Source organism: Triturus cristatus, chromosome 1_2 (genome assembly GCF_964204655.1).
Source record: "Triturus cristatus chromosome 1_2, aTriCri1.1, whole genome shotgun sequence".
NCBI lineage: Eukaryota > Metazoa > Chordata > Amphibia > Caudata > Salamandridae > Triturus > Triturus cristatus.
Genome location: NC_140580.1, coordinates 988,153,103 through 988,180,328, shown reverse-complemented (window position 1 = coordinate 988,180,328; position 27,226 = coordinate 988,153,103). Strand labels below are relative to the sequence as shown.

General features: G+C 41.6%; 1 protein-coding gene across 1 annotated transcript in view; it reads right to left on the bottom strand.

The window, feature by feature from the left end:
* Nucleotides 1–252: 252 nt before the first annotated feature.
* The window catches only part of PHPT1 (phosphohistidine phosphatase 1), a 46,944-nt gene continuing 19,970 nt past the window's right edge, over nucleotides 253–27,226 (bottom strand). Inside the window, exons 2-3 of the mRNA XM_085611021.1 lie at nucleotides 14,374–14,498; nucleotides 253–945 (exon numbers count right to left, since the gene is read on the bottom strand). Coding sequence (XP_085467147.1) covers nucleotides 853–945; nucleotides 14,374–14,498 — 218 coding nt within the window. The 3' untranslated portion in view covers nucleotides 253–852. The remainder of the gene's footprint in view (nucleotides 946–14,373; nucleotides 14,499–27,226) is intronic.

The following is a 27,226-nucleotide window of genomic DNA, read 5'->3' as shown; positions in this document are numbered from 1 at the left end:
CTTTCCAGGCACTTGCAGGCACTTTTACTTTGTATGGAAGAGTTAAAAGAAATTGATTCTTATGGGGCTCCGGAAGATGTAAAAGCCTACATCCCAAGACTCTAAGATCAGGGCAGTATAGTGTGCAGTTAGTTGTAGCTGTTGCAAAAGGGAGTGCAGCATGGGTGCCAATATAAGCCACAAAGAAACAACCTCTGGGTACTGTAAAGATAAAGGATAACCAAACCCATAACATTTCAGCATAATAAATAGTAAAATACAGGATGAATCTTTATATGCAGAACAGCAAATTCACCCATTGAAAGGACAATATTACAAGAACATTCAACTTCCATCCAAATATCAAGTACAGCATCAGTGCAACTTTCTTCATACCCTCCAAGGAGACAATTTGCAGTACACCTGTATTCTCTCTTATAAGAGTTAGTCAAATGTTGCTGTCAAGAGCTCATTGTGATGCCTCATAACAGTACCAGGATTAACAGTCAGAACAACTTCTGTTGAATGGCCTTCTTCAGCATACCCATCCACCACAAACTGCTGGAAAACTATATAGTTCATTTTTGTCTCATAAATTTGCTTTTCAGAATCGCCTCCCTATGACAAACCCTAAAAGATAAGCTGAAACAAGGGAACATGTAAAGCAAGTAAGGGATCAAGAGGTCGAGCAGAAAAGTCAGTCGTAAAATCTCCAATGCAGGTCCTGATGAGTGATATTTAACCTGAATACTTTAAACAAACAACAGTCACAAAGTTGTTCCTTGTTGCAGGATTTATATTTCGAGTGTTAAGTGATTACAGGCATGACAAAACTGCTTGGTGATTCTCAAGGTACAGATCAATGGGGATGCATCAGTACCCATCATCTGCAAATGTGACAGTGTAACCTGGATATTTCAATTTTATCTTCTCGGTGGAGATAGAGTGGTCAGCTTTCCCATAGCCCTGCAAAAAAAAAAAAAAAAAAAATACAAAAGATTAAAACCAATGCTGTGAATTTATAAACTACGTCAGGTTTATCTATACCATGTGAATGTGAAAACCAAAAACATTAGCATTCACCCTACCTAGATAATGGGCAAATGGTTTCTAGTAATTACTTAACTTGTGAAAATCTTGACAGAATCCTCTGAATCATAAAATATCTTACATTGCAACTGTGTGCTAAATGCAAATAGCTATTTTAAGTATATAGATAAAGACATTACTTCACATTCATTGAACTAATCTAGATGTTTTATAATAAATGTTATGTTCGAGGCATGTGTGCTGTAGATACACATGCTTTGCATACTCCTGCCATCTAGTGTTGGGTCTGGATGTTTGCAAGTTGTTGTTCTTCGGAGAACTCTTTTCCCGTCACAAGGTAAGGTGACTCCTCCTTTCGGTAATAATGTGCATGGCCATAGACTCTATTTTTAGACTGTTTTCTTTCCGCCATCGGGTTTGGATGTGGTTTCCGGCGCTCCGGATCGAAACAGTTCTGGGAGATCCCCTCGGTGCAGAACCCACTGTACCCTCGTCAGTACCGTTTCGTACGCATTTCACCATCGTCCGTGTGTTGGAAAAAAATAGGAAAACTCCATCTTCGGTATAGAAAACACCGTTGGCAGTCTTCGGGCCTAGACTTGTCAGTCACCTTACACTGCCAATGGAACAGACTCCATTTCAATTCAGTCATCAGTGCCACTCCAAATACCTGCGCACCAACCTGCATAAAGTCTGCAACTTGTGCCTTTCACCAGAGCACAAGCATGAAGACTGCGAAGCTTGTCGATCGTTCCGGTGGAAAAAGACGTTAGGGACTGTCAGGCTCGATGGAGAGACAGAACATAGAACACACCCCGGATTACCTTCAGAGAAGATACCAGGCAGGAAGAAATGAACGCATTAGCAGCCGAAGAGGAGGAGGCCTTCCCTATCCAAGAATTGGATTCGGAACTGGAAATAGAGCTCGATTCCAAAGGCCTTCCAGCGGGACATAGAGCCGTGAGTAACAAAGCCCCTTTGCCCCCCCCCAAACTTCCTTCTACCAAGCAAAAGGCTTCTGGGCCACCACTGCCTGTTGGCCATGGTCGGCACCGAGAGAGTGCTTCCAACAACCCGTCCACTGGTTCCGAATCAAAATAAAAAAAATAAAATAAAAAAAAGAGACACATCCACCTCTGCACTGAAGATTTCGGTGCCAAAACAAAAAAAATGCTCTTTTAAAACCACCAAAGACGATTTTGAAGAAAATGGAAGAAAAGCTGGACCCTAAACAAAAGAAAATTCATTTCAGTCCCGATACTGGACATATAATATCAAAACCAGTAATACCTTCAAAAAGAAAGGCAGACACTGAACACAAGATCCCTTTGAAGAGGAAAAAGGACATGGCTACCAGCCCTCTTAACATCCCTCAGACCCCTCCACCTTCTTTCACCTATTCCTTTTATACCGGATATAGGTCCTGTACACATTACACCATCCGGTTCTCCTAACACAAATCCAGATTTAGGAGAGGATGACGATCATTTTAACCAACCACCAACAGATCCATGGGATGATTATAATATAGAGCCACCTCAGGACACAGACCGTGATTTATACCCTGCCAAGCCTTCCCCTCCTCATCATACTGCTTATTAGGAATGGATTGCTAGGGCAGTCAATTATCATGGAGTACCCTTACACAAAGAAGGCCTAGAAGATTTCCTATTTGAAACTTTAGGAAACACACACAAAACAACACAAATGTTGCCTATGTTGAAAGGGACGATGAGGCACACTGAATATATTTTTAAAAACCCAGTTAGAGCATGCTTACTAACACCTACGGTGGACCAAAAATGTAAACCACCACCATCTTACCCAGTTTTTATTAGCAGTCAGTTGCCTTTGGATTCTTTGGTAGTCTCAAATGCCCGTAAGAGGGCAAACTCACAAACATCAGGAGACGCACCGCCTCCAGATAAAGAATCTAAACTAATAGATGCATCTGACAAAAGAGTAGCTGTCCAACCAGCTACCCATTGGCGTATAGCTAATACGCAGGGCCGGTTGTCCAGATATGATAGAGCTCACTGGCCTGAAACTGAAGAATTATTACAACATCTTCCAGAAGAACACAGGAAAATAGTACAAGAGGGTAAACTCATTTATAATTCATATACAAGGTGTGCATTCGATGCTGCAGATACCACAGCTAGAGGAATCAATACTAGCATTATGCCAAGAAGACATGCATGGCTCAGAATTTCTGATTTCAAACCAGTGGTTCAGCAAACCATTCTTAATGCACCTTTTGATAAGGAACATTTATTTGGCCTTCTAATAGACAAATCCCTTGAAAAAAATGAAAAAAAGATACTGAAATGGCAAAATCTATGGAAGCACTTCAATCTCCTAACAGAGGCTCCTTTCATTGCTCCTTTTATAGAGGAGGTTCCAAAACTAACACCACAGAGGCGGCAGAGTCTTCATACAAGACCCAAACACAATCTTTCCCCTTTAGAGGATTCTACAAGGGTGGTTATAGGGGAAATAATTTTAAGGGAAGAGGTAGATTTACACCAGCCTGCACCTCTTAGTCAAATAACAAAGTGACTTATTACTTCCCCCGACCATTTATCACGTATGGGGAAGATTAGAACAGTTTCTTCCCATTTGGCAATTAATAACAGACAAATGGGTTCTAGAGATTATCCAACATGGTTATTGCCTGGAGCTTACCATCAATCCTCCCAATATTCAACCTCGCGTTCACAAACAATCGCCACAACACCAACAGCTCCTCAAACAAGCGGTATAAGCTCTTCTAACAAAAGGAGCTATAGAATTGGTTCCAATACAACATAAAAGATCAAGAGTTTATTCACTCTACTTCCTTATCCCCAAAAAGGACGGATCCAATCTTGGATCTCAGAACATTAAACCTATACATACTGTCAGAACACTTTCATATGGTTACCCATCAACAAGTACTTCTACAGCAAGGTGATTTTATGTCCACACTAGACTTAAAAGATGCGTATTTCCATATACCTGTACACCTAGCACATCGCAAATATCTCAGATTTGTGATAGCAGTTAAAGACTATCAGTTCAAAGTATTCTCATTCGGAATAACTACAGCACCCAGGGTATTTACGAAATGATTTAAGTCTTTCCATATCTGGACGATTAGCTTATCCAAACCAACACACAGCAAAGGTGGCTACAGCACACTCAAGCTACCATAAACCTTCTTCATCAATTGGGATTTACAGTCAACGCACAAAAATCCCATCTTTAACCCTCACAAATACAACCATATCTGGGAGCAATAATAAATACTCACACAGCCCTAGCCTCTGCCAGTACAGCCAAAATTCAAAACTGTCAGAATCTATTGCTACAGTTTCAAAACAACCAATACCTAACAGTCAAACCTTTTATGCAACTGTTAGGGATGATGGCATCATGCATTGCAATAGTGCCTCATACAAGATTACACATGCGTCCTCTACAGGAATGCTTTGTACGTCAGTGGAATAAATCACAGGGTCAATTAACATATCTAGTGTTGGCAGACTCATCGTTCTCTGCAGTGGTAGAACATACAAAACCTATCAAAAGGGCAGCCTTTCATCGACCAGATTCCACAAGTCTTGCTAACAGCAGAAGAATCTCTCACAGGTTGCGTTGCCCATCTTCCGCATTTGAGAATTCAGGGTTTATGGAACACCAAGCACAAAAATCTCTACATCAGTTACTTAGAGCTTCTAGCTGTTTATCTAGCACTGAAAGCTTTTCAGCATCACCTCGTAGGGAAAGTTGTCTTAGTTGCTGCATGAGGTTGAATAGTTTTTTTTAAACTTTGCAGTTCACGGACATAAAAACCCATGCCAGGATTCCAGAAATAGGAGGAATGCAGGTCCTTCAGAATTAACTATCCAACCACCATACCAATGGACTCCGGATGCCAAGTGCTTTCAGGAGAGGGAGATGTGCGCTTTGACTGCAGAATACCAAGTGGACTGGATTGTGTGTGCAAAGGCAGCCCTGAACTTCCGGTCCAAGAGTGCTCAGGTAGAAGCAGCACAATGGGCAGTGTTTCACTCCCCTTCACCACCTCCCCATCTCATATGAGGACACAAAAAAAGCCCGAGGTACGACCAGTATTTTGGTGCTTCTGTGAACTTTGTGTTACTGCATCAGACTTTGCAGCACAGGGTACTTGAATTAGCGCCGATCCAGGGTGGTTCTCTGAGTGATACATAGTGCTCAGAGGGCAATTTGTGTACCACTGAGATGAGCCCAGAGGCGCTATCCATGGCAACCAAAGTCACATCTTCTCTTCCCCCTTGCTTATTTTGCCAGGGACAGAATGATCAAGTGGGCAAGAGCTAGAAGTGCATATGTCATGATGGCCGGACTGGGAACCCAAAGCAGCCCTGGCAAATTGTCAGGCCAGCCCCGTACGTTGCATAGAGTGTGCAGCAAGCGAGCCTAACCACTACAAAGGGGGCGAGGGCATAGCCCCTCTCGTGCATATATTTTATAGGACCTCTAATTCTCACACACACACAAACACACACAGAGACAATGAATCATACGTGTAAATCAGTTTATAGATAAATGTTGCATAAAGCAAAGGGGACTACAAGGTGTAGGATTCACATGCCATCTATACTGGAAGGCACTTTGTAAGAGTTCTTGGTCTGGAAAAGCACAAACTCATGATTCAGAATAGAACAGTGGTTAGGGCTAACTTTAATAATAAGAATTCTCTACCCCAAAAAAACCTCTTTTAGCAACATCAGGATAATGAAAGACTGGGGAAAAAACTGCTTTCTAACCTGTACCATGTAGTTTGCTTGCAGTGCTTTGATGGCAGCTCATAGCTAACTGTGCTATATTACAATTGTGTCTTATTAACTGCACAATAACAAACAAATCTGACAAAAGCTGTAGCCTACTGAGCTATATACATAAAATATTTTTCCTTTGGTATGCAAGGTACACTGTCTTTGCAGCGCTACTTTAGATGAGTAAAACATGCCACTACAAACAGTCTTCTCTCTCCAGCAGGTACATGAACCGCCAGAGTTAAAATGACACTTTTATAGTTACCCTAAAAAACTGCTGAATACACAAGGAACTTTGCAGTGCTTTTAAAACTGCTGCAATGCTACAAAACCGCTATGTACTCCTCAATGTTGTGTTGGACAGAACAAAAGACACGCCATGGCCGAAACTCGCAACCAACAAACCCCGACCGACTGCAGGCAGCAGAAGCCTGGTCAGTAAGGTCAGGCGACCCATGGAGCAAGTAGCCGAGTAACCCTTTCACATGGCAAACATTCCAACAACCCCTGAACGTTTTTTTTTTCTTCCCAAAGGGCGAAGGGCAGCACCCACGAGCCAATGAAGGGCAGCAAGCTGAAAACAAAAGGCAGCAAACGGGAGGCGAAAGGCAGCAGTGGAGAAGTATCACTATTAGCAAAGTAGTGGGCATTCTGGAGCTTTATGAAGCTAAAATTTGCAGCAATCCATCTCCTTCAGTGCTCTCGCTGTGATCGGTGCAGGGTCATGGCTAATGGTACTGGTTCATGATTGGTTGCTCGGTCATTTCCTCCAAATCAGACTGCTTCATTGGAGATGGCTGCAAAAAAACATAGGGAAGGAAACTAACATACTTTTGACGTTGGAAAGTACGCAACAGAAGGTGAGGTATTCTGCTGCAATGCGTGACCCCCCCCCCCCCCGAGATGATGTGCGCCCCACAGTTTGAAGACCAGTGCCCTAAGGGGTGCCAGTGTGGAGTCAGGCAAGCCTTAGAGTAGGGCATTGCCGCCATCTTGATGCGAGAATACAAGGGCTTGAACGGTAGTTTTGACTTCACATTCTGGAAGAAGTGTTTGCAGTTTCTTTAGAAGAAAGATCTGGAGTCAGTCTTTGCTATTTTGGAAACGTGCTCCGTGGGAGGCAAGGTTGGTGTCCAGTGTATATCGAAGTGACAAGGCATTCAGTAAAAGTTGGAGATCAAAGCGGTCATTATTCATGTCATTGAGCCAGACTTGTACTGTTTGTAATGTGTGTGCTGTCTTGTCTGCTTTCTTTACTTATCATTACTGACACCCTCGTCATGTCCTGTGAAACATTACTAAGTATAGCATTGCTAACTGATTACACTGTGCCAAAAACAGAGGCACAGAAGGCAAAGACATTAAAAGTGGGAGATAAAGGAATAGAAAAACCTAACCTTCCCTGCTGGTGTGCAATTTAAAGGCAGATATTGTAACAAACCTAAGAAAAGCCACCTCTTACGGCTAATAGATGCATTCTTACCAAATATTCATGATCAGCAGTGATCTTGTTTTCCTTGTAGATAACAATCACACAATATCTTCTATAACAATAACCCATTAGATTTAGAAACCATCTTTCCACAATAGCATTCATCCAGCACAATTTAATAACAGCTCAGGATTCTGTGTCACCAGCTCCCTCAAAATCTCTGCTCCCAAACCACGTACAATTCATCTTTGAGTGAGACTGGGAAAAGCAGGAGTACGCAAGACCCCAGATAGATTACACTGAACTGACCAGTACGACTATGTACTGTACTACCATTGAATTTGTGTGTCCTTCCCATGGAGACAGACAATGAATGTTAAATATGTGCTAGGAAAAAGATTGTAAGTGGTGATAAGACTGTCAGGCAGCATGTTAGATGCTGTGTGGTTAAGCATCCTCGCTGCCTAGACTGCAACAGCGTCTGAATGAATGAATGAAAATAAATTTATATCGCGCAGAACTCAGCCCAGTGGGCATCAAGGCGCCTAACATAATATATTGAGTAGCCCTGCAATGCTTAGTAATAGGCTTTCCTAAAAAAACAGGTCTTGAGAGCTCCCTTAAAGAGGGGCAAAGATGATAGGGCCTTGAGCTCGAAGGGGAGGGCATTCCACAGTCGAGGGGCCACTGATGCAAAGGCTCTACCTCCCCATCTTGTTTTTTTGGTGAGGGGGATGACAAGGAGGTTCTGTTGTGACGATATGAGACATCTGCTGGGTACATAGTTAAAAAGCAGAGATCCCAGTCCATCGGTCGGTCCTGCTGTGAGAGCCTTATGGACTAGGCAAACAATTTTAAAAGAAATGCGTTGTTCAATGGGTAGCCAATGAAGATTCTTCCTGGCTAATGTGGCGGAGGCAGAGCAAGGAAGGTCAAGAACAAATCTCGCTGCTGCATTCTGTGTTACTTGCAGGCGAAGTACCAATCCCTTGTTAATCTCAGTGTATAGTGCATTGCAATAGTCTAAGCGAGATCCAACCAATGCTACGACTGTTTGTTTTCTTGCCTGCGGAGATAAATAGTGAGCTATTCTGCGAAGGATTTTTAGAACTCCCCAGCAGGTAGCTACAGTTCTATTGATCTGTAGGTTCATGGCCAGCTCAGTGTCAAAGATGACCCCCAGGTTCCTTGCCGACTGTAAAGGGGTCGGACAGGTTCCCAATGATGGCGGCCACCATTCACTCGACCAGGCGTCCCTGTCCTTTCCGAAAATCAGCACCTCAGTCTTGTCGCCATTCAACCTCAAGGAATTGAGGGTCATCCAGTCGGCAATCGACTGCATGCAACTCCTGAAACCGGACGTCTCCTTATTAATGGCCACCCAGAGGGATGTTCCATGAGCTGCATGGAGTGCAGCACAACGGCCAGCAGCAGTAATGTGGACTTCAGCATTGGACAAAGGATGTCAACCGTGGGCTACTTTGTGAGCCAAAGGAGCAGCAAGAACTTCAGGAAACTGATGTGGGCAAGTATTACAAACTGCCCTTTACAAGGTGGTCTGGGTTAAGGCCCCCTCTCGAAGATTACCAATCCAATATGAAGTACTGCAATGTATACAATTCAAACTGACAATGTTGGAGTTGGCCCTTTCTTCTGGCTCATCCCCATACCTTTTTGCCTTTTCTGAACCGTTTTTTGTTAGCTTTTACGACTCAGAGTAATATACCACTACTAACCAGTAAGTACTAAAGTGCTTGCACTCTCTTTTAAACATGGTAAAATTGGCTTACACCCAATCAGCCTATTTAATTTACTTCTACGTCCATAGTAAAGAGGTACTACATGTGCCCACGGCCTTTAAATTAAATAATACTAGTGGGCCTGCAGCACTGATTCTGCCATCCACTTAAGTAGCCCTTTCAACATGCCTCATGTCCCATTGCAGCCTGCATGTGCAGTTTTTAAACCCCATTTTGACCTGGCAAAATAAATCTTTTGCCAGGCACAAAACATTCCTTTTTTATACAAATAAGTCACCCCTGGTGAATAGCCATGAGGGAAGGTGCACTGTATTTTAAAAAGTTAGACATGTACTTTTAAGTTTTACATGTCCTGGGAGTTAAAACGCAGAATTTTCGTTTTTCACTACTGCAGGCCTACCTCTCCCACAATATAACCGTGGGTTACTTTATTACATTTAATAAGTGATAACTTTCACTTGGGAGCATGTAGATCGGTTGAGGTCTAAAGATCAGTAACTAAAAGCCCTCTTTAATGGTAAAGTCGTTATTCAGTCACAAATCTGAATATTAGAAAGTTGGCATTTTTGTGCACTAACTATTTGGTGCTTACAGTCTTCATGTCAAATGACTGGGTGTAGCTAGCAGTTGGTCTTTGTGTATTGCTCTCATTCAGGGAGACAAAGGGGAGATAGGTTTTGGCAGGATGGGCCACTGAGTAAACAAGGGAGAGGCTGTCACCTAACACACTTGTACATCACAATTTTCCTGCCAGAGAACTTGCACAAAGGGCTTGGCGCTGTTCTTTTGTGACAAGCTGGGGCCAGGACAGGGAGGAACAGAATGACTGACACCTCTGAGAAGCTTCCTCTACTTTAAATTGAAAAGCAGGTATAAATATTGGACCCTTAAACCCAACTTCAGTACACTTCTGGAGCTATGGACTCCGCCAGGAAGAGAAACTGCTGCACTGCTGAAAGTACTGCCACTCTGCTGCCAAGATGGACTGCTGCCCCACTGACTGACCTCTTGCCTGCGCAAGAAAAACTGGATTTGCATCTCTAAACCCAGGACCCCAGAGTGACTCCAAATGTTGGCTGGCCTCCTGATCAGAAGCCTCGGGGACAGAAAAGGCTTCCAACAACCCTAAATCCAGCACCTGGACTCTGCAATCTGCAAGTCCTTCCCTCCCATGCGGTGCCACCCCAGTACTGGACCCTTGGAAGTCGGCCTGAAGGTGCTCCGCCAGTCCTTCTGTGGATTCAGCAGAACCAACACATCTCCTCCGCAGTGCATCTCACACAGAACCGGTGCGTCATCTGTGCTGCTCAACACATAGCCCTCGGAGCAGACTCATTGCCTATGCTGCAAGGACTTCCCCAATGCAAGGACTGTGCTTCGCCCAGTCCAGCCCATCAGGACTGCCGCTGCGTAACGCATTTCTAAGCAAGGTCCTCGCCCAACGCAACCCATCTGATCCACTGCTATGTGAAATCTCAAAGCAGACACAGGCCCTCACCCAAAGCAGCCCATCGGAATCACAGGGCGGACAACACATCTCCAATCAAGGACATCACATCGCACTTCACAGTTCCCAGGAACTGCCGCTGTACGACGCACCTCCCCGGCTCGATGCATCCTCACCGCTGGACTCCATCTCTTTGCAACCAGGATTAAGGTACTGTGTTTAGGGGACCCAAGTGGGTCCCTGTAGCCGGCTTGCACTCCATCCCAGTTGGCCTGAACTTCTGACTTTGTCCCTGTCCGGCATCACCAAATAACCACAGTAGGCGCTTTGTGGCGCCATTTTCACTGAAATCTTTAAAACTGCATATCTCCGATTCCACTGATTGGATTTTTTACGTTTCAGTCTGGATTTACTAGTCGACTATTTTTCTACATTGGCCGCTGACAACTTTCATGTGTATTATTCTGTCCAAGGTGGCACCACTACTGGGAGGAGTCACCATTTCTTCATGCAACCAAGAAGGGAACCCAACAACCTTCTGAGTAGCAAATACTTGACCGGCTGTAATGCCAAAGAAACCCTGGGTTTGGTAGAACTATGGATCATTCCCAGGACCAAGCACAAGAATTGCCTTGAGATTTCAGCTCTGAAGCAGACCTTAATATTATGGTCTGTAGACAGCTCCTCAAAGTGGTTTTTCCGGGGATCCAGATAAGTGAATTCCTGGATGTTCACACCATACAATTGGTATTTCATCCTACGCACTTTAGTCAATATTGAGTCAAAGTGGGTTACCTGAATGACTGCCTTTCTGGATCCGTTGTGACCTGGAAATCTCATTTAGTAAGGAATTCAGAAAGTTGCAGACTTATGAAACTTTCCTACCTGCATTTACTGGAAGCACTGTGCGATACGTGTACTGTGGAATTAATGTATTGACGTATGTGACTAATTTTTGTCAATTAGCAGCTGAAACTGCCTGGGTTGATAGACCTCAGATGATTCCATTTCAATGAGTTTCAAAGAAAAAAATTAGGTACTAATTACAGTGTTTGCAACGTCCTACTTCATTTTCTAAACTTATCAATTTAGTGTTGGGTAGACAGATTACAAGGGAATCAAAGGAGGTCTACAGTAAGTTATTCCAATCATTCCAGAGTTTCTCCATCAGGTCAATCAGAGATTTCAGCGGTCCTGCACTGCTTTCCTTATATTCGATCTTCTATGAACGATACTTATAATAATTTGTCATCTGCACTGATGGGTAGTGGCACCCGTGAAATGATTATTTGTCAAGACTGGGCCACCAAAAAAAAACATATTCCTCAGATATTAAGACTTCTAGAGTTATTTGAACTGCTGATAGCTGATCATTAACTTTGAGAGGTCTCTTCTCTAATACAAGTTTCATTTGAGGATTGTACAGAAGTGTGGTCTTTTGGCATTCTTGCCTTTCCGAATGTCATTTTTAGATTTCCTTGACTAAAGGGTACAATCTGTTTCTAAGTTGGTCAACTTGAATAATATTCTTGTCACAGTTTTGTAATGCATATTGTTCTACTTCATGTTGTTATTGGTCACCAGGTGACGAGATAAAGGACTACATGTACAATAAAATAGCGACTGAGCTTTTTTCAGTGCATTTGCAGTACTGTGCTTTTTCTAAAGCTTTTGCTTAGCCTAGTCCAACTCAATTCTTTCTTTAATCAAACTTATCCAAGAAAGAATCTCAAGGTTTATCTATAGGAGAATTTGCTAATTGGTTTAATTGTACCATCTTCATACATTTTTGTATTTCCCCCCAAAAAATCAAGATCATTGACTTTGTATTAATTAGAGACAAATCAGATCAAAAACAAGGATAGAGATCCTCTACTGCTTATAGAGAACATCTTTCAGTCAGTCTAAGGAGCAGGAGTGTTTATTAAACTGAATTATGAGGTGCTTATCTGTTGAATAAATTTTATCACGGGACTCCCTTACCTGTTTTAACATCACTTCATACATCTACACTAACCTAGGCCCCTCACACCCACTGCACCCTTACGGCAAGGAACAAAAGATCTCAGATAAAGAGCCCCTTTAAGGTTGCCCGTCGGGCATTGCCGCGCCGACCCGACGAGGAGCAGGCTCATATGATGAAGCATGACACCTAGCTTGCTGGGTGTGTGAGAGCCCTAGTTCCGAAAGGAGGAATCCCCCTCCTTTTCACCTGTAGTAAACTTGTTTTATATAAAAAGCTAACGCTTATTGCGTGTGATTATTATATCACCTAGGAACTCCGTACCCTTCTTTTGTATAGTGCATGTAGGGACCTATTCAAGCCCAAGCCGTCCCTCCATTTTGTCTAAAGTATTAATCTTCAATCATTAACTGCTCCAGTGGTTCTTAGCTTGTGGCCCGCAGAACCTCGGGGGGGGGGGGGGGCGGGGGGGGCGGGGGGGGGGGAAGGGAGGGGGTCTGCAATGCAGACTCGGGGGAACTGAAACTGCATAGAAAATTCAATAATATTAGGAGACCAATTAAGTTTACCTAAATAAAAAAAAAAACTGTAAAACTGAAAATTTTAGAACATTCTGTAAAGAATCTGAATTTGGAAGCTAAAAATTAAGTTATTACCCATAGGCTCATTCACATGAGCAGCACAAGTACAGCAAACACAAGATAGTATGTGGACTGTGGGTTGCCTCAATTGAAGCGCCGAAAAAACAAAGTAATAAGCTCGAGGTTAGTTTGTTGCTTCACCATTTAAAGTTAAACATCGAATTTAGAGAAGCTTCAACCTTCCTGTTAAAATTTACATTTCAATTTAATGTATTTGTTAAATAAAATATGCCGTCATTTTTCAATATGTTTTATGTCTAACTTGTTTCTGTATATTTGGCTATTGTTTTGAAGATCAAATTGTAGAAATTGCCTAGGCCAGTGTCCCTGGCTTTCCTTAATGACCAAGTGGGGTCCCTGATTTCCCTTAATGGTCAGTTGGGGTCCTTGGAGTCTAATTAACGATTCAGTGGGGGTCCGCAGAAGTCAAAAGGAGACACCATTTCCAGTTAGTTTTTTCTTTACCCTTTGCGTTTTTTCCCCTCTAGACTGGGGCTAACCTAGGGAGAAACGTTAAATCTTTTTCATGCATAACTGTGCATAGTGCACTGTGGTTATTTCTTCAGGCAATCAAGAACACTCAAAGAGCATCCTTGTGCTCAGTCTGACAGACAAATGGAATAAAAGCAAGAATGAAGCAGAGCATGGCGGCCCTGCGTGGCCCAAGAGCAATATACAGGGGAGGACGGGATGCTAAGGATTAACAGTGCTTGTAAGCTTGATGATGTACTGCCACAGTTTTGAATGCGTTACAATAAAAAGATATATATATATATATATAAACAAAAAAAAGAATGAAGCAGAGCAAAAGAAAGTACTGGGCACAGAACTAGTGTCTCAGATGTCAACTTATCTTAGAAGCACCAAATGTAGCAGATGTCAAATAGGTATGTAGCACTCTAGAGTTCTGGCATGCATATAATAGCAAGAGAAATAACTATAAAATGTGTTTGCTAAATAAGATTGCTTTTTAACTGGCCATTACATTATTGCAGGAGCGATATGGCTATCCAAGCAAAAGACACCTATGTTGAGCAATCAGTGGGGAAAAAAAGTAGACAACATAATAAAAGCACTGCACGTACCCTCTCTAAAGATATGCTGGGAGGAGATGGGTTATGTGCCGTGCAGAATGTTTACGGGGCGCTTAAAGAGGAGCGTTCCGAATAAATTCCTACTGAACTAATCCAACGGTCAGAACATACTCAAACCCATTTACTGAGCAGGCCTTTTGCCCTGTTTCATGAAAAGGATTTCCTCCATCCCAAATTCATAGCTTTTTGTTACAACTTTACATACCATAGAATAACCATACACATGGATCTTCTTTTCCTGACTTTTGTGGCTTATGCGGCCACCCCCAAGGCATTCGCAGTCATAGCCCTGCTTCTCAATCTCACTGCACACCTTGTCATAAATATCAGCTGCAAAGTAAACACACAAGAAATAAAGTAAATTCCCATAACCATATTACCTCATTTTTGGGTTGCAATTTAAGAACAAATAGCTACTCGAATAAAACATTGTGCATGAAAAAATGAAATGTATCTTAATGGATTGACTCTAACCCAACTACTGAGAAACATTTTTGTACTTTTAAATTACAGTTGAAAGAGTTTGCAGAAACGGGTAAATGCTTAGTGGCCAGAATCTCTTAAATATCCTGCCTTGTTCTCTCGTGGCACACAGGCATTTTTGGCAAAGGGTGATGCAGTTCAGCAGAGTTTGAAAGACAGAGTTGACTGTTCCACTCTGTTAATCTAGAAGTAACTGACTTACTAAGTGACCACCACAAATTATAACGAGGCTTTCATCAAGCACATGTTGAAGATAATCTTGGTTAGCTCGTTTTTGTTTTCTGGTTTCTAAACCACAAACACAGGCAACCAAGAAACTGCCTGAGAAAATGTCTGAATGTTATGAAAATTTGAAAGAAAATCTACAGCACGTCAACAAAAAAAGGACAACTGCATTATCTTGAACACAACGCCGAAGGCGCTAGTCATTTAATGTTCAGCAAACTTCATATGTCATCAGCCTCTAAAAGAATTCCAAGACTTAACATATCGGTGAGACAGTAGAGCGAAATGTGGCAATGACAGCAGTCTTTGAGGCATTTGTTATCTCCTCTAGGTTTATGAACTGTAAAAATGTCATTTGAACGGTTTATTAATTTTGCTTAAGCTATATTTATGTAAATTATACAGTACAGCACATGAAGAATTATACAATTGGATACAAGGACATACAATAAATAACACTTCATATGAAGGTGGTGTGGAGAGGCATGGGACGGAGGTGGGGGTGATGGGAAAATCCACAATAAAGAATAGTTATGTATTTAAGTGTAGATAGGAATGAGGAGTACAAAAAATAATTCAAACGGACCCATGGTCTTATCAATCCCTCAGTCTCAACTGGGACTCACTTCATCGTGCCATTGCATAGTCTAACAAGCATTTGCAATGCAATAGAACTCGCATTTACGCGAGACCTATTGCATTGCAAACACGTGGGCGAGAAAGCACGAACAACAGGACTGGTGGGGGCGAGCTGAGAAGGCACCGACTGCAGGTGGGGGAGGTATGGGAAGAAAATAGTGCTCACAGTATAAATAAAACAAACCGTGCAACACTCGAAGCAAAGGGGCCAGTAGCCATGGAAGGATACAAATGATGACATGCCTGTCATAAGGAGGGACTAACAAGCCTTACACCAATCAGAAGGCAGCATTTAGGAACTAAGCCAATGAAAAAGATGGGCGGAGCTTCCACTCTATACTGAATACTGCATGCCTCGCAAAGCGAGCTGCGCATGCGCACTGCAAGGCTCGACCTAAAAATGTGTTGGTGTGACAGCCACTCTCAGAAAATTGAATCTCTTTGAATTAATATTCACAGAAGCAACTGAATGCATCTACTTCTTACAGATCAACTGGGTATGACTGCATGACGAGTACAGAACTGGTCACTCTTTTTTGCAACCCAGGACATGAATTTAATTGACAATCGAACAGGAAAAGTATTAAAATGCATGCACATTACCTTGAACCAAATTGCCAAAATTCTGCTTATTCATTCCAGCAAGGAGGATATGAGTGAGTTATCCGAGATGGATACAGAATCTGATGCTTGCTGACTGTGCTAATGCCCCCATGATAAAAAGAGACTCTTTGTCTCTGTGGTATTATCTTCTTCACCAACTGAACAATTACCCTTTTGCTTTGTGTAGAAGGTTAGACTAGATTGAACAACAAGCCCATGGAGCCGTGTTGCCTAACACCGCAACCATTTTTGGGGGTAGACTTGTTTTACTGAAGCGCCATCTGATATAGATGTGACTGTCCAACCTCAGGCATTACTTGAGGGATTCATCTACTCTATCAATTATGAAAAACCTCATATCAAGGAGTGAAAAACAGTTATTGGTAGGTTTTAGTTACTTTCCTACTCTATATGCGATAATACCCAATCAGATTCATAATAATGAAACTACAAAAAAAAAAAAAAAAAAAAAAAAAAAGGACCCAGTTGTGAAACCTTCCTTTAAAAACAGATAGTGAAGCACTATTAGCTAGCCAACCTGTACTAGTGGCTGCTAAAGCAAAACCTGTGCAGTGCATGGAATATAAAACATTCCCACATAAAGACCATAATCTTACAGTCCTTTCTTCAGTCAAACTAGCTCAGCATGACACTCCTTCAGAAAAGTCCAAAGGTCGGTGGGTCCACATGATCTCCTCATTAGAGATAACAGGAAACATATCTACCCTTTTCTCGTTTTTAATTCTTAATTAGGAAGGTGAAATAATGCTGTGAACCCTCATTCCACTGTATCCATGATGGTTAAACAAAATAATTGTTAATATCAGGTTGCAATAAAAATCACTTGGAATAATAAAAGTACCATATGATGTGATGCATCAATCAGGAAAATCATAGGTCATTTTCAATATATGCTGAATTCAACTTCCAAAAACCTCTACACTGGCATTTTTGAAATATAGAGACATTGACAGATGTAGTGGAATTTCCTACCCCAAGAGATCGTAGAATTTTAGGATCAGGATCAATCCACTGGCCCTTCTAATGGGACAAAAGTGCATGGGAGAGCATTCCGATTCCAGTGATTATGTGGTGTGGTGCTAGTGCTGGAGCAGAGTTTTCTGTTTGAAAATTCGTTGGTTTTTGAAGCTCTGGCATGTCTATTTGTCATATTAATTTTCTAATTATTAATAATTATTTGTCTTGTGCAAGTGTGTTTATATTAATCAATCCGTTTGTCCTAATAAGAGAGAGAGTTACAGGTGGGTGCGCATAAATGTGCTGTTTAACAAATAACGTGCGTGTTTTCATGTTTAAATGTTGCTATGTACTGTTTATTTTTGAGCACAAAACGCTTTCCGAATAATGCTTTTCTATGTTGCAAGTGCTAGATAAATGCATACACATAAGGGTATTAGTGGGGTTAACACTGTTTAATCACTATGCTGTGGTAACGTTGTTTTTGTTTCTTTCAATTAAGATGGTCTATTGTGGCCTATGGTGGCCTAGTTAAAGATGGCCGATTTTGTAAGCCTGGCCTCGAGTTGAGAATAGAAAACTGATGGAAGAGAGCCCTGCTGAATATGGTCCTGAAGTCAGCTGACCACAGTCCTTGCTTGCTTTATGAAATTTTCCGTGAGGACATCAGCAGCCGGGGTAATCTTCGAGTGAAATGGAACGTCCTTGGCAGCCTTGGGAAAACAAAGGAGCCTTAGAGAAAGACTCTGAGCATTGGTCTCATTGCCGAGGAGAAGTAGAACTAACAGATACATTTGCGATTATTGGTTCCTGTTCCGTAGTCTTTATTTTGTGATTTTTCCTGAGCGGAGATTTTCGAATGTAGCAATGTTACATCCTTTCCTTCTCGCTCTGCTCAGCGGTCCAGCGGACATTACAACTTTTCTTTGTATCTTTCTTTTGTTCGATTCAGTATAAGAATTGTTAGCCTAGAGAGGGTCTTGCCACTTGCCATTTGCCTTTGCCGCGTACCGAATCTGCGTTGCTGAGGATTGATGCTGAAGGGACTTCGTCTTGAGAGACTTTACCGAGAGACTTGTCCTGACCCGTTCTGACATTTAGCTAGAATAGGTAACTATGAGAAAAATGATTTATGCTGCTTGATTTTCATTTGACTAATTTTAGATAAAGCAATATAACTTGAACATGGTGTTGGATATTATTTCTTGTCAATTATTGTGTATTATATTTTGATTATTCGTATAGGTTGTATAGATTATGTTTATGGACAGTCTCAATAACCAGGTCTTATCGACCTCGATATAGATGCAGGGTGATTAGGAGTTTTCTTTCCACAGGTTTATTGCTGCTGGTAGAGTATTTGAGCGTATGTTAGTGAAATGGGCCCTAGCGTATGATGGATGTATGTGCGTGTAACTATGAGAATACTCTTATCTGTGGTAGTGGGAATATTATACACACCCTGATCTCTATCAATTTCCTGGTAGCAGAGTAGGATGGTTATTGATGATTGTCTTGATCTGATAAGATTGCATGTACATTAGCTTATTGATTATTGATTGATGTTGGTATATGTACTAATACTATATGTTGGAGTCGTAATGTTGAGTTATATGTAGTGCTTCTGGAACTTGGGAGCTGGTAGCAGTTCCGTAGTAGGGCAGAGGGAAGTATATGCTGCTCTCGGGAAAGACGGAATTGTAAGGAATAACGTGTGACAATTGAAGTTGCGCGTCACATTGTCTGGGTTCGGAATAAGTGACATTGTCGTATGTTACTATTAGATATTTCTGGTATATAAGGAGTGTGTATGATAGTGAAGGTTATCTGTGAAACTCTGGTCTTAAGTCCCAGGGATCCGTAAGGATTACCGTTAAAGCTTATCGCGGGAGAAGTAATAGGTATTCTCTGAACTTATTTGAGAAACTGAACAGAGGAAAGCTGTTTAGTTGATGTATGTTATAATTCTGTAGTGGAGCAGATTGTCTGTTCTCGGGAAGCAGGATTCTGTGCGTATGTACTATATTTCCTTGTATGAATGTGCATGAATGTTTGTACATTTAGTTGATTGTAAGACTCTTTGGACAAGTCCTAGAGGAAACAGTTAATGAATGTATGTTAGAAGGGCAGAGTAGAGGAAGTGCTACTGTGTCAACGAGAGATTTCTTGTGAAATAGACTCTTTTACTATTCTGTGGTTAGCGAAGCAGACAATGGAGATGTTTTTTATGTTGTAACTAATAGATTTTGTAGAAATTTTGACACGAAGTCTACTGAAAAGATTTTGTAAAGGAGGGGTAGACGAGTGACAGAAGACAAGAGACAAGCGACTGTTGACGTCAGAAAGACCGCGCTCTGATTGGATAGTAGATCAGAATAGTGCTCGCGCTAGGATTGGTGCGTTAGTGTGAGCTGCGCAAGGATTGGAAGGGCTATTTAGTGACGTAGACGCTCCAGGATTGGTGCGTTAGTGTGAGTCGCGCTGCAATTGGTTGAAAATTCGTATTGTATACTTATAATACGAAATGAGTAGAGAGTTTTTGGTAAACGCTAAAATGTATTACCAAGAAGAGAAAAAGAAGAAAACATTTTTTGGTAAAATTAAAAAGTGGTTTAGCAAGGATAAAGATGTTAAAACGAGAGAGGGTGAGTTGTTACCTCCACCGAAAACACCTGCATCCTTCATGGCTGCAAGACATGGGTTTCATACCTGTATATGGTTGGAGAATTGGGTTAGGTATACTAAAGAAGATGGTGTTCTAGCATTTCCAGAACATGGTTCATTTAATCTGGCCGTGTTGAGAAATTTACGGGAAAAGATGTTATGTCTAGACCCGAAACCGAGACCTACACAGTTCGAGGCTTTAGTGGAATGGGAAGAAGAAGTACATGAGAGAGAAAAACAGAGATCTGGAGGGTACTACAGGTACATGTTTGGGAGGAGACATGATCGTGAGACTCATCATGATCGAATGAAAAGGTGGCGAGATGTTAGTATGTCAGAGGGATTATATCCGATGAGAACAGTTGAAGGAGGAGCAGAAAGGGTTCCTGAGTCAGAAATTAGAAAATATGGAGTTAATGAGTATGAGGATGAGGTCTTGAATGACATGATTTACAAGAGACCACCTCCATATAGACCAGAACCGGATAAAAGTACACCAGTTGTTTCTCCGATAAGAGATACAGTTTGTGTTAGTGAGACAGAAAATGAGACACCTGAGGTAAGAAGTGATCATTACCTTGATGAGAATGCCAGACAATTAGCCATAACTACAACAGAGTTGACAGAGAAGATTAGGGAGTTAACGAAGAATCTAGAAGCTGTTACGGTGCCTGTAACAATAGGTCCGGTTATGCCTGTGTTTGACAAACAGAGGACAGGTGAGAATGGACTGGTGATTCCATATGTTGGGAATAATTTGACAAATTCAGTTGGTCCTTCAGGAGATTCAGGCAAAAGAGCAGAAAGAAGTGACCTGAGACAATCAAGACATGAAACATGTAGTGAAATATTAGATGCTAGTGAAGCTAGTTGTTCAGGGATGCCAATTTTAGAACCGCAGAAGAGAGTGGTTCCAGTGAGAAAAACTGCTGAAATAACAGTTGAAGATTTGAATGATTGGATGAAAGTTCTACAGAAAAAGGATAAAGATTCACAAGTAATTGATGTGGCTAGGTTACGTGTAGAACTAGAAGAGCTTGTTACAGGAACAGTTCCAACAGAAATTCTGAAGAGTCATCATGATGGTGAATTAATGTTCATGTGTAAAAACATTACCTGGAGAGCAAGAAATACACATGACAGGCTAAGAGCAATAGCGAATGAGCAGGGAGTTGACATTGATAAAGTGAAAGCTTTACAAAAAACCTACAGGATGGATTTTACAGAGAAGGATATTGAGAATTTGAATGCTACTGGTAGAACAGGACAGATTAAGGAAATTGTAGCATTATTGCGAAGATGGGGTGATGTAGAAAAGTGGAAGGATAGGTGGTATAAGAAAAGAGATGAGGCTGAAGATAGAACAACTTATTCAGCATTTCCAATGAGAGAAAAAGAGAAACCAGTGGATAATTATCCTATGAGAGAAATACCTGGAGGAGGATATGTACATGTTCCATGGACCAGACAGGATATTTTATCATTCACGAATGATTTCCCTAGATTGAGAGAAAAGCCCGTCGAGTGGTATAGGCAGGTAGATAGGTTTGTGAAATTGTCAAAAGTGCTGTGGGTTGACCTGAATAGTCTGTTTGATATAATTGTTCCAGCAGACTTGTGGACTGAGTGTAAAATAGTTGTGAGTTGGCCTACTGAGGAATATCCAAGAGACCCAAGAACAGGGGCACCAGATCCAGAGGTAATGAGAAAGTATGATCAGGTGATGGTATACCTGAAGAGTAAAGTTCCTGCAAAAGAGAGACTGGGTAAAGATAGATCGAACACAACAGGAAGCGAAAGAATCAGTTCATGCTTTTTACGAGAGGCTGATACTGGCATTTAAACAATTCAGTGGAGTTGAACACCTGGGTGACAAAGATTTGAGTCATTTTGTATACAGATTTGTATATGGCCTTAGACCTGAAATTGGTGAGAGAATTCGTGAGCATACAGTGGATTGGCAGAGTAAGAAAGTAGATGAGATCCTGAGACATGCAAAATACTTCAGTGATGAAATTGAAGCAAAACAAAGAAAGCTGAAAGAGAAAGCAATGTGGGCACAAGTGAAAGTTGCGGAGAGACAGGAAGCACAGTTAGTGGAACAGGCAAATAATCCAGGAAATAATGCAGGGAATAGACCTAGATATGCAGGGAAAGGAAAAGGAAGTCTTGAGGAAGCGAAGAAAAAGTTTCCTTGTCACAACTGTGGCCAATTGGGGCATTGGAGATCGGAGTGTCCTAATCCACCATTAGTGAGTAATGAGAATAAATCCTTAAATCAACAGGTGCAGAATGAAGGAAATAATCAACAGCAGCAACAACAGAAAGTTGTGAGACAGCAGAGTCAAGAGCCAAAACCGCCCTTGCCGCAGAATAAAGGGTTACAAAAGTATAATCAGGATTCAGGATTCTACAATGATGAACAGGTAAACAAACCGAGACGTTCAAACAAGGTACAACAGTACTTGTTAAAGAGTGAAGGGAGTAAATCTGAGGGTGATTATTGACGGTGCCGAGGAGAGGAAGAAGAGTGCATACTTGGTGCAACTCTAGAAATAGACCAGGCAGGACCATTTGTGGATGGGAAAATAAATGAGGAGAGTGTTACTTTTTTGGTAGACACAGGTGCGACAAGATCAACTGTCAGGTCAACAGATGTTAGAAATCTTCCTCTCTCGGATGAAGCAATCCAAGTAGTTGGTGTAGCCAATACGCAAATCAGAACACGTCTTACTGAACCTGTAAGAGTACAGATAGGGAAATTTTCAGACATGCACAGATTCATTGTCTGTGACACGAGTCCAGTGAACCGGTTAGGTAGGGACTTTTTGTGCAAGATGAACTGCACAATTTTTTGTACACCGGATGGAATAGCCTTTGAGACACCAGATGAGGATGTTTTGTACCGAGTGACTCTAGAAAATAGAGAAAGTGAGTTAATTGGTGCATTTGCTGTGTTTAATCCGGAGGATTTGCCTCGAGAGCTGAGAGACACAGTGAAAAGAACAGTTTGGGATTTTACTGGAGAGGATGTGGGATTGATGAATAATGTAGATCCAGTGAAAATTGCAGTAAAAGAGGGGATTACATATCCTAACATTCCTCAATACAAAATGACACCAGAAATAATTGAAGGGATAACTCCTATAATTGAGAAAATGATTCAGCAAGGAGTCCTGAGAGAACTACTGAGTAGTCCGTGTAATTCACCGATAATGGGACTGAAAAAGCCTAATGGGAAATTTAGGATCGTACAGGATTTGAGAAAAGTTAATCAAATTGTGGTGGCATGTTGTCCTATCGTGCCAAATCCATCAGTGATCCTGTATCAAATTCCACATGATGCCGAGTGGTATACAGTAATTGATTTGTGTCATGCGTTCTTTTCAATTCCATTACATCATGATAGCCAGCCGATTTTTGCATTTAGGTTTGGCCAGCGTATCTTAGCATGGTGTCGAATCCCACAGGGGTATACGGAGAGTCCTTCGATATTCAATCAGTTATTGAAGAAATCGTTGGAGAGTTTGATCATGCCTGAGAGCTCAGTACTAGTGCAATACATTGATGACCTACTTGTGGCATCAAAGACACGTGAAGCTTGTGAAGTAGATACCATAGCTTTATTGAATCATCTGGCAGATGGAGGGTTAAAGGTATCTCCAGCCAAATTGCAATTTTGCAAGAAAGAGGTGCATTATCTTGGACACAATATTGAAAAGGGTCTGAGAAAAGTGACGGATGACAGGATCAGAATAATCAGAGAAATGAAGGCTCCAAAAACTCAGAGAAGTGAGAATGTTCCTGGGTATGGTGGGTTATTGTCGTCAGTGGATAATTAATTTTTCCTTGATAGCAAAGCCACTGATTAAACTGACAAAAAGTGAAATGACAGATCCATTGGATCTAGATGCGGAACAAATGGCAGCATTTGAAGAGCTCAAGAGTAGAATGTGTGAGGCTCCAGCTTTGGGCATGCCTGACTACGAAAAGGAGTTTGAGCTGTACTGCAGTGAGAGAAATGGATGTGCACTTTCAGTGTTAATTCAGAAACATGGATTACTGAGAAGGCCTATTGCGTACTTCTCATCGACACTTGACCCTGTAGCTGTGGGTTTACCAGGTTGTCTGAAATCTGTGGCTGCAACATGCAGGAGTCTGGAACAAAGTGAGGGAATCATAATGGGATATCCTGTAAGGGTATTCGTGCCTCACAATGTGGCAATTCTTTTGACAAGAAGCAGAACCCAGTACATGTCACATAGTCGGTTGACTAAATATGAAAAAGTGATTCTGGGAGCATCAAATGTGACTCTTGAGAGATGTGTGAATGTGAATCCAGTGACACTCTTGCCGGATATTGAAAACGTGGGTGTGAAAATGGAAGATGATCATGATTGTTTGGATGTGCTTGAGTACTGTACAAAACCGAGACCAGACATAAGGGATCTTCCCTTGCATGAGAGTGATCATGTGTTGTTTGTGGATGGTTCATGCCTGAGAAATGATGATGGTGTGCTGTGTGCAGCATATGCGGTGTGCAAAGTTTCAGAGGTCATGGAAGCATCACCATTGAAAGGAGTGAAGTCTGCGCAAGTTGCTGAATTGATAGCATTGACAAAAGCTTGCGAGATTGGGAAAGATTTGAGGACGACTGTGTTGACTTATAGTCAGTATGGATTTGGAGTGGTGCATGACTTTGGCCAACTTTGGCTACAAAGAGGTTTCTTGACATCGAGTGGAACTCCAATAAAGAATGCTGAAATGATTGGTAAATTGCTTGAGGCGATACAGCTGCCTAAGGAGTTAGCAGTTGTAAAATGTGCTGCCCATGGACCAGGAGAAGATTTTATCACGGTTGGAAACCGTTACGCTAATGATGTTGCGCAATACTGTGCTAAGACAAATCAGTCCATAAATCGGGACCGAGAGGGGGAAATGTCTTTTCTCTCTGTGATGTTTACTAATGTCTTAGAAACCTGGGAAGAAGTGAAACAGTTACAAGATGAGGCAGGAGAGGAAGAGAAAAAAGATTGGATTAAGGCAGGATGTGCTGCAAGAGAAACAGACCATGTTTGGGTCTACAGAGATGGCAGACCAGTAATGCCTAACTCCATTTTGTCGTCAATGGCAAGAATGTATCATGGCCAGGGACATTTGGGAAGGGATGCGATGGTAAGGTCATTTAAACAGACCTGGTACAATGCAAAGTTCAGGACAATTGCAGAAAGCATCTGTCAGAGGTGTTTGGTTTGTCAGCAATTTAACACTGGGAAAAAGACAGTGGTGAGTCTGGGAACAATAGGCAGAGAAGGAGGTCCTTTTACAAGAATGCAGATTGATTTCATGGAGATGCCCCAAGTAAACAGACTGAGGTATGTTCTAGTGGTAGTCTGTTTGTTTTCAAGGTGGGTGGAAGCTTACCCGACTAGAAGAAATGATGGAATAACAGTGGTAAAGTTACTGTTAAGAGAGTTGATTCCTAGGTACGGGTTTCCAGTAACAGTTGAGTCTGATAGAGGTGGTCACTTTCAAAATGAACTAATGAGTTGGTTTGATTTGTGAAGCATTGAAAATACAGCAGAAGCTACATTGTGCATACCGACCAGAGGCTTCTGGTGTGGTTGAGCAGATTAATGGCACAATAAAGAACAGGATTGGAAAGATGTGCTTAGCCACTGGCATGAAATGGCCAGATGTTTTACCTTTAGTGCTGATGACTATTAGATCTACTCCAGATAGAACTACTGGTTTGAGTCCGCACGAGATAATCATGGGACGTGCAATGCGCCATGCATTCGTGCCTGTCAATAAGTTGGTGACAATAACTGATGACATGATTTTGGATTACTGTAAAGGCCTGGCTGACGCAGTTCATTCTGTGTTTCACCAGGTTGGAGAAGAAGCTACCACACTTGAGAAGAAGCAAGCCCATGATCTAAGTCCAGGAGACTGGGTGAGGATTAAAGTTCACAGAAGAAGAAATTGCTTGGTTCCAAGGTGGGGAAGGCCAAGACAAGTTATTCTGACTACGACGACTGCAGTAAAGTGTGCTGGAGTGAGACACTGGGTACATGCAAGTCATACTCTGAGAGTTCCAAACCCAAAAGAAGGGACTGGTAAAGAGTATTTTGAAGAGTCAGATTCCAGTGATGATGAAGATACAGAATCAGTGGGGAAAGAAGTAGGAAAAGCTTCGAATGAACCACTGCGAGTATCAGAGAAGAGATCAAATTCTGCAAGAGAGCCTGAAGTTTCAAAAAGCAGTGAAGGAAAAAGAAAAGAAAAGAGAAATTTCACAGAGACTACTCCTGAATCAGAAGAGGAGGAGATCGAAGAACCACTTGAGATTATACTTGAAGAAGTAGGGTCAGAAGAAGATAGAGAGGGACAGATTGCGGAAGACCCCCGAGGAGGTGTAGGGAACATTCTTGATGAGCTAGGTGAAGGGACAAGTAGACAGCAAGAAGATTGCGTGTCGGAGACTCGAGGAGGGACAAAAGTAGGGAAGTCTCAAACAGTGGTGAAAAAATCTGTGGAAAAGAAAAAAGCTGCTAGAAAACGGAAACAAGAGGCACTTGAAACAGAATTGGATGATGAGAATGAACAAACCGAAGGTCGAGTTCTGAGAAAGAGAACTTGGATTGGAGAAAGAAGTAATAAAGAAATAAAGCCAAAAAAGGTGATAAGAGGAGATCGTTGGCCTAACAACAGAGTTAAGAGGCTGAGATACAAAATAATAAGAGCAAGTACATCGAAAGCTGAACAAGTGAATGAAGTTTCGAGTCAAAGTTCAAAAGTCGAAGGAGAAGAATCAAAGGAGTCAAAAGAACCAGTGGAAATAAAAAGAGTAAGAAGACCCAACCAAAAGTACAGATCACCGGAATGGTCTTATGTGGCACTGTCTGAAGGAGGAAAAGAAGAAACAGTGACTCGAGATAATCCGGAAGAGATCTTGAGAGAAGTGGTTGAGGAAGATACTGGTGAAATTTTGAAAGTACTCTTGACTGACATTGGAGAAGAGTCGAGTACTGAGGATTTTGATGTTGGAGATCTAATACAATTTGATGTTGAAGAAATTGAAGTGAAGAATGACAAGTATCCAAACTGAATAAAGGAAGGATTCACTTGGATTAAGTGAACGAAAGGATCATTTGGAAAAACTGAAAGCTGAAGAATTGCTGAAGAATTTAAGAGTTCCAACAGTAGTGGAGTAGTAGAGGTTAAACTAAAGTAGTAAAATGGCTAACATAGAGGATAATAGAAATAGATGTGCCTTCTTTAAAAGGTGGTGTAGAATGTGCTGCTGCTGTACTGGATTATTAATGCTTCTATGGGGTGTTTTAGTTTTATTAGTTACTTTTAAAGTAGAGTTTGAAATGCATACAGAGAATGTGACAAATGTAGAGAAGAATTCGCAAAAAGTAGTTCCAATTAGAATTAGTAATACTTACATACACAAAGAT